The following is an 8,692-nucleotide window of genomic DNA, read 5'->3' as shown; positions in this document are numbered from 1 at the left end:
TACAAAACAAAGGTTAGCACAGTAATATAATGTATGAGTAATATAGACAGTAGAACTGTCTTGATCTCAACTTGGAAACTTTCTCGGTTTCTTTAGTTGGATCAGTGACCTAAGGTTGTTACCTTTAGGAACCCGACCTCACTATCGCTCCTTCAGTTGCATACCTCAACTTACCTTCCAAACATTGGTCCGATCCTCCAGACCTGTTTGAACTTTTGCCTGCTTAGTGTCTGATCGCCCGATCCACTAAGACTTTTCCTACAATACTACATTAGCCAACAACAATAATAGTAATACAGAATACAATGGTAAACCTAAACATAGATTTACCAAGATCCGCTGGTCCGGTCGACCGCACGTGGTCGACCGGAAACCATCCGATCAACCTTGCTTGGAGTTCACTCCTCTAAGACTTCTCGTTACCTAAGGTTACCACCTCCTAGGATTTTCTCCACTTGGCTTCACTCACCAAGACTCAGTATTCGACTACCCAGGGATCAAGTCCTCCAGACCTATCCACCTGGCTTCCACGATATACTGAGATTTCCCTTTCCTAGCCTACAACTAGGACTCAGTATTCGGCTACCCAGGGATCAAGTCCTCCAGACCTATCCACCTGGCTTCCACGATATACCAAGATTTCTCTCCTTGCCTAGCCTCCAACTAGGACTTCCCTTGATCAAGCTCCATACTTAAACATACTTAAACATATTTGTCTGACATTAAAACCTTGGAGGTCGATTGCACCAACAACTAGAACATAGTTTCATTCTATAATCAACAACACATCATATAAATAACATCATTTCCCAACTTATCGGGCCTATTAATTTATCGAACTAAATCGCACCCTTTGATAAATTAAATAAATAAATATTAAGTATATGTGTTTGTTATTATATCATGATTAAGAGTGCACACTTCCATAATAACAGAGGTCTTGTTCTTTTAAAGAGTCAGTATAAAATGAAACTACCTCAAATGATCCTTCTCAATATACTCAGAGCATACTAGTGTAATTTTATAATCAAGATAAATTAATACCAAATTACATTACGACTATTCCAATGGTTTGTTCCTATCCATCTTAGTCGTGAGCTATTATTTATAATTTATAAGGAACTGATAACATGATCTTCTGTGTGTGACACCACACACCATGTTATCTATAATATAAATTAATTAAACAACTACACTTAGCATATAACTATAGACATTTGACCAATGTGATTCTTTATTTCAAAATAAAGTTTTACAAAAAACTAGGCTTTTAGTATACACTCTAACAAATATAGCGATAAAATGGTAGAGAATGTGTGTGAAAGAATGAGGAGAGAAAAAGTATGATGATAGAATAAAGAGAGAGAAAATATGATGAGAGAGTATGAAATGAATAAAAATTGAACAAATATATTAAGGGTATTTTTGTCCAAAACTTAATTTACATTCCTATTCCATCAAAACCTAAGGGAATTGATGAGTTTCATCCATACTCAAATTTTTAAATTTCATTCTAAAATCTTAATTTCATTCCCATCAACCAAATATAAAATTTAAGAATGAATTTATTCCCTCATTTCTAAACGCCTAAATCAAACACCTCACATAGTTGACTACCATGCTGATATACAATGCACCTTGCAACTTTATTCAAAACATAATTAACATAGACAAAATCTAAGAATGATATGACATCGTCGTCTGAATACATAAATGAGTAAGGGCATTCACATTCATAGGTATTATAACACCCATCGTCTTTAAAAAAAAAAATTATGAAATTCATATGCTATGTTGACATAATATCACATTCATTTTATTAAAATCATTATTTCTAAGTTCCACTTTCCACTCGTTTATTTTTATTCTTATTTTAATAATTATTTTATTTTACTAGATAGAAGATTTTTTGTAGAGGGATTTAAATATTTGAATGATTAAAATAAATTATGTATAAGTATTTGTAGATGAAAATTTATATATTTTTTTATTAAAATAGTCATTAATCAGTCGAGGTGTGAATTTACGAGACCAAATATTTTAGTCTATAAAAAAATATACTAGGGAATGAACCACTCTCAATTACGATCGGATCACAATTATGATCCAGTCACAACTAGTTACAATCTTTTCTTGGGTTCATCGTCCCCACTATGTTATAATTTGGTTTGGAGAGAGTGGACGGAGACCGCCCTAAGGTTACCGGAAGTGTGTAAGTGTCTAGGTTACCGGACGCTGAGCAGGAGGCGACCTCCGGGTGATCTCTAATCGTCCGTTCCGACCCAAATAATAATATGATGAGGACAATGAATTCAGAGAAAGATCTCAACCCATTACGATAAGATCGTAATTATAATCCGGACACAATTAAGAGTGATCCATGTCCTGATCTTTTTTTTTATCAAGAAATATATTCCTGTAAATTTACTGACCGTTTAACTTTTTTTATTTTAATCTCATAACAAACATACTGCTAATTTAATTTAGTTTATTGGTTTTTAATTTTACAATATATTTTTATTATTTTTTTAATAAAAGGAACATGGAAGGGCCCACCCACGTGGCCCTCCCGTGTTCTCTCACCTGGTGTACGCATGCGATAGGTGATAATTTTTTCCCCCAAATAGTCGATGGCGTTCACTGTCGTTCAATGTCACGTCGAGCTTAACGTCATTTAACATTGATTTTAACACAGCTTAAATATTATAATACAAATATTAAACACCAGTGTGGAAGCCCTAACATGAATTGATGTATCTATATAAAGATTAAATTCAAAAAAAAAAAAATTCTTTATGTTACATAACTTAAATTCCTTAAAGAGTTTAATAAATTCGAGACCTTATTAATTATTCTTAAACACATATAATTAATTTTATAAATTTCCAAATAATTCAGAAGTCATTTATAATATAAAAACATAACACGAAATAAATTGTCATATCTAATTTGACGAATGACTTCATAATTATCAGTTGAATTCAATCTTGTCTTAAACGAGCTCGACTAATGCAAATATCTTAGATTTTTTCGCTCATATTCGAACAAGATATTAACAAATCACACTCACGGATTAGATTAAGACAAGGCGTTGCACAAATACCTCCTTTTTAGATATCGAGCACGAATATCTTCTTACGATAACATCCATCACCAACGACATCAAATGCCAAAAGAATATTATAAAAAAGGGCAAAAAAAGAAGGGCCTTTTTGCATATAATAATATTATACCGTTTTTGGTACTCTGCGTCCGACTTTGATGTTTTTTTTTTAATCAACAACATCTCATCCTACCATTGAGCTGTATATAATTATTTAATATCCTTTTAGTATTGTTTAGTACTTCAGATTATTATATTGCTTAATTGGAGAAAAATTTTCAATCACCATTTCAATTTTACATATAGTCTCCATATCAAAAAAAAAAAAAAAAAAATCACTTTCTACACATAAAATTTTATTTCCTTCAACTCTCTCGTATAAATATCATTACCTAATCGCCCTCATATTTTTTAGGTATAAAAAGTTCAAAAATAAGTATAATTCTTATTAAATTTAGCACGTTAAACTAAACTCAAGTATATTTTCTATCAAAATTATCTCTCATATTTTTTGGGTACAAAAAGTCTAAAAATGAGTATAATCCCTATTAAATTCAGCACTTAAATTAGAATCAAGTTTATTTTCTATCAAATTAAGCATGACTTTTTTTCCACTTAATATAATTTTTCATAAATTCAGTATCATTTAAAGAAAATATAGCATATTTTCCATCCAATTGAGCATCATTTAAAGATAATCTAATATATTTTCCATCCAATTGAGATGAAAAAAGAATCGTGCTTAATTTGATAAAAAAAAATATACTAGATTCTAGTTTAATGTATTGAATTTAAGATGAATTATACTCATTTTTAAACTTTTTGTACCTAAAAAATATGAGGGGCAATTAGATAAATTGGTGTCCATTTTGTTTGGTTAGGGAGTAAAAATAAATTTTTTTGGACATAGGAACTACATACAAAGTTTAAGTTGTGATTGAGGATTGCATGCAAAGTTTCTCTTATTATATCTCATTTAAATCTTTAGCCAATAAGGTGCATTATTGCAGCCGTAGTTTTATAGTTGTTATACATATTGTAATAGTTATATGTGTAGCAACTACGATTTCATAGTTGGTACAATGCATATTTAATTTATTAAAAAATATTCACATTGTGGCAGCTACTATTTCGTAATTACTACAACATAAAACAACGTGAATTTAATTCTGTTCACCTTTTTTCATGTTAATAACTATAAAATCATAACTGTTATAATACAGATTCAACTTACTTACCTAACATTCACATTATAACATCTATAAAATCGTAATAGTTATAATGTTAGCAGCTATGATTTTATATATATTATCATGCGTCCGACCCCTTTAAATTTTAAAGGAAAAATTTAGGTAGGAGATATTAATAGAAATTGTTAGGACCCCTGTGGCCAGCAAGAGGGGAGAGGTGAATTGTTTGTAAATTACAAATGGACTTTTCTCAATCTTTCAGACAAGATTAGTAGTACAATTAACTTAAAGCAATTTAACAACTAATAAAATAAAGAGGTACAGAAAGTTATTCGGTTACAATTTAGGTGGTTGTTAATCCAAGGCAAAAGAAAGCACTAAAAAGATCTTCTTCGGTGAAAGAGGAGAAGCCTCTTACAGTTGTTGAACGCTGAGAAAGTTACTAGGAAATGAATACTTGAGTTGTTAACTATTTCCTAGGTCTAGAAGTCTTTTTATAGCCCCTGAAAAATCTTATCTGAGGCTGGAAGGCGCCTCTAACAAGATAGATGGCGTCTCCAGCGAGGCAAGTGAAAATAAGATTTTATCTTCATTAACGGTTAATTTTGCCTGGTCTAAGGCGCCTTCAAAGAGTTGAAGGCGCGTTCTATGGGTGGTTGAAGGCGCCTTCCCACATAAAGGCACTGAGGCGCCTCCAACTAGATTGAGGACCCCTCCAACAGCTCTGCAGCTCCTCATTAACTCTTCTGTTGCTCTGATAGTCTTGGTGATTTCGTCCATCCGTAATTGGGCTCACCCAGACCTATCTTCCGGCCTTCTGCTCGAGCAGGCTTCCTCCCCGACTTCTTGTCTCTCGAACGTCGCACGCGTCCTTCTATCCATCGATGTATTCTTCTGCAGCACCTAGTCCCTCGGACATACTGAACCAATTAGCTCTCTCCCGTATCATCCTTTTCACTAACTATGTCTTCCACTTGACTTCTATCAAACATAAATGACTTAATTGAACTTAGTTGATCATATTAAAATCACTCCTGGTTCTAACAAAAATAATAATAAATTATGGGCAGGGCGTAAAAATTCAAAGTCTTTTATTTTTATTTTTTTAAAAAAACTCAAATTACATTTGTGCACTGCTAATTTTTTTTCTCCCACTTATTTAGGTTATTCTATACCGGCGTTGCGATTGGAAGATAAAAGGCATTCTATGGGCCTGCCGGCGGGTTCGGGAGCGCGTACAATTTGGCGCCTCGGATATGAAATTTGTGTACAATTTATAATTTACGACCAAGAGTTTTGGGAATTACAATTTACTCCTACAACTTGGCGTGATAAACGACTAGGAGAATATTCTGGTCTCAAAAATATCTCGCCGGAGTCAGCGAGGGCAAGTGGGGCCACTCCCACCTGAAGCTTTTCCACCTGGCACAACGCGACACGTAGGACAAACCAAACGGGCCCCGTCGTGGGGCGACGCCATAAATATCTCCCAGTTCACCGCGCTCGTTTCGATCTATCGACTTGTTTCGCCTCCGTTTCCGTCGTCGAAGCGAAGGATCGATCCGAAGGCTTCAGATTTCGAGGAAGTTTTTTTTTTAATCGATTTTTGGATTCTTCTGTTCTTCGCGCTTGATCGGAGTGGAAGGCTTTCCGGGGAGATATCGCGGTCCACATGGGCGAGTCGGAAGAGGTTCTGAAGTTGGAGAGCCCTAGCACTGTAAGTAATTGTTTACCCTCGCTGCCGCTCGTTTGATTCATAGTGATCTTACTTCCTTGTTGTTTAACTTGATCTTCACGAGTATTAGGATCTTTCAGGTTGAAATTTAATGGGTATTTTTGTTTGAATCGGAATAACGCTTCATTTTAGGTTTTCCTTGATTCGTGCCTAGTTTATGATTTTTGCTGTCTTTCTTTAGCGATTTAGATTAGTTTCAGCGAATTGTATGCCGGGGAATCATTTTCGTAGTTTCAAGGTAAAGATGATGTTTGAGGAATTCTTTTTGGTGCGGTGTTCTTCTTTATAATATCATTTTGTTGCTGAAAATCTTTGATACCGTGAAGGACCAGCTTGTGGTTGAGATATATGCAATCTTTTGCCAGGATATTGAGTTTTCTGTATGCTGGCTCTTTTGTTAATATATTGAAACACTTGATCTATGTTGCTTTTTAAATTCTTCCGGAAGTTCTGGTGAGAAATCCATGGTCTTTAAGGTGAATCTCTGAACCAACATGGTGGTGATGGGGGGAATGTTTACTCAGTCCAGTTGGTAGACACCTGTAGTAATAGCACTCATACTTTAGATTTGGGAATTGTTGGTGCCTTGATGGACTCCTGATGGTGTCTCTTCAACTTGAGTTTTTATCTAATTTAACTAGTTTGGTCAGTCATCGGCCTGAAAAAAGGTGGAAGGAAACATACAGATGCTCCAACAAGGAAATTACCTAAAGGTTCGTCAGAGTTGAAGTAGGAACTCTAGTAGGACATTAAGAAGCATTGAGAAGCAATCCCATGAGGTCCTCAATGCAAGCGCATCTTCTCTCACTGGTGCCTTGTTGGAATTTTCATATCTGTAGCAAGCTGAAAGGCCATTATGTTCTACCATAGTATAGCAATTTTATCCTTTTTTTTTGTTCTAAAGCAACTTTGACTTCATGATATACTCTTTATCGAAGGTTATAACCTGTATCCTCACTGCTTTCATTTTGACTGGTGTTGGATGACATTAATTTCCAGTATTTCGATTTTATATTCCAACTCTAATATGGCATAATGAGTCACACTCTCTTGCCTTTTCAGGACTCTCAGTTGGTGGGTTCTCTATCAAATGGATGGACAGATGAAAAGCATATAACATTTCTTAATGACATTGAATCCTCTTTTGTTAATGAGCTATACAATGAGAAATATGATTCCAGTGCATGTCACAGATGGTTATCAAGGATGAAAATGCACAAGGGATCTTGTGGTCAATGTGAAAGTGATAAAAAACCTGGTCAGGTAGTTAGAGACATCTGCATTGAACCCTGACTCGCTTTCCTCTGATGCACATTTATGATGTATTTAACTTTCTGATTAAGAATCGCCATATTTCTGCAGTTAAAGGTATTGCGTATGGGTTGCTGGGAGAACTTTGTTTATGATAGGAACGAGAATGATGCAGAGACTGAGACTGATTTTATACCATTTTCTGCAAATCCCTGGATTCAACATTTTCGACCAACAATCATAACTAAGGAGAAGTGTCTTTTATCATCTGACAAGATTGATAATTCTCATCTCATTGGACCTTCAGTTCATCTAGAGAATGATGGGCATTATGGAGAAGTAACAAGCTCAAAGCATAACTGTTGTCAAGGTTCTGTTGGCAGCAGTGCAGGTACTTGTTATCTAACTTGTTTTCTTAACTTGGTCTTGAAATTCATTATCTTCTGATTTCGAGTCTAATAAAATACAGACTTTTGTATGTTGTGTTAATTATCGAAATTTCTGTTTAATTCAAAAACAACACCTAAATTTTTTTAAAGTGCAACTCGACCTTCTTATGGTTCTATCAATCCAAAACCACTATCTTGCAGTTTCTTGAACTCCATAATTTACTCGAAATATTTAGCATTATAATTGAATCTTCATCTTGCAGAAGCATCAGACCAGAACTTTATTGATGATGAGCTCATATCTGAGAAAAGAAGTTCAATAAGCCGGAAGAGGAGACTGGGGACTCGAGTAGTTCATGATTCAATCAATGATCAAGTATGGGGTAGAGTCCATATTCTTCTTTATGCATCAACAACTTTCAACTGATCACTTCCATTTGATTATTCTTCAGCTCGTGCCGTCAAAGAAAGCATCTACAAATTCAGAATCCAACAGCAGAACATGGGAAGTTGATTCAATCCTAGTGCTCTCTGAAACTGAAGCACCGTCATGTGATGACGAGGAGGTGAACAGTTGAATTTTCAGAATAGCAACGGAAGCTTATGGTGTACACATAGCAGCAGTACAACTAAGTATGGTTGTTTTCTTGTTTCTTGCAATAACTGGTGTGGCATTAAATCAACGCTGACAAGTTCTCTACCTTCCAGTTTGTGGAAGCTCACGCTATCATCGCAAAGTAGCATGTCAATGGCTGGTCGGTGGATTCAACTCCTGATCTTTCTATTATTGTTCATCTTGAGAAGCAATCTTTGTTGAGCTACGTGTGTTTATTTTTTGCTGAAGAATTCTGTTTCTTGTTCTTATGTTATCACAATATTTCTGTCTTCCCTTAGCGAGCAGTATCCACTAAAGATGATTCAGTAATGAATTCATAAAGCAATCATCTCAAAGAAGATGATTCATTTTATTCTGTCCATTTTCATAATTTAAAGCATCTACTAAAGTATTCAACAGGTGGAGAAA

At 34.8% G+C, this 8,692-nt stretch overlaps 1 protein-coding gene across 1 annotated transcript; it reads left to right on the top strand.

Annotated features, from left to right (window-relative positions):
* The first annotated feature begins 5,807 nt into the window (after positions 1–5,807).
* LOC122045819 (cold-regulated protein 27-like) lies at positions 5,808–8,636 on the top strand. Its single transcript, XM_042606191.1, has 6 exons — positions 5,808–6,010; positions 7,091–7,291; positions 7,391–7,670; positions 7,932–8,044; positions 8,121–8,301; positions 8,377–8,636. Exons 1-5 carry the CDS (start codon positions 5,966–5,968, stop codon positions 8,244–8,246), a joined length of 765 nt encoding a protein of 254 aa, XP_042462125.1. The 5' UTR covers positions 5,808–5,965; the 3' UTR covers positions 8,247–8,301; positions 8,377–8,636.
* The last annotated feature ends 56 nt before the right edge of the window (positions 8,637–8,692 follow it).

The sequence above is a fragment of the Zingiber officinale genome, chromosome 2B (genome assembly GCF_018446385.1).
Source record: "Zingiber officinale cultivar Zhangliang chromosome 2B, Zo_v1.1, whole genome shotgun sequence".
Lineage (NCBI taxonomy): Eukaryota > Viridiplantae > Streptophyta > Magnoliopsida > Zingiberales > Zingiberaceae > Zingiber > Zingiber officinale.
Note: the sequence above shows the minus strand (reverse complement) of the source record. Positions and strands in the feature narration are given on the sequence as shown.

Bases quoted from the DNA above. Each gene is read 5' to 3' on its own strand.
- LOC122045819 (XM_042606191.1), top strand. From the start codon at position 5,966: ATGGGCGAGTCGGAAGAGGTTCTGAAGTTGGAGAGCCCTAGCACT. The intron at 6,011-7,090 runs GTAAGTAATTGT...TTGCCTTTTCAG, and splicing joins AGTTGGAGAGCCCTAGCACT to GACTCTCAGTTGGTGGGTTC. The intron at 7,671-7,931 runs GTACTTGTTATC...TTCATCTTGCAG, and splicing joins TTCTGTTGGCAGCAGTGCAG to AAGCATCAGACCAGAACTTT.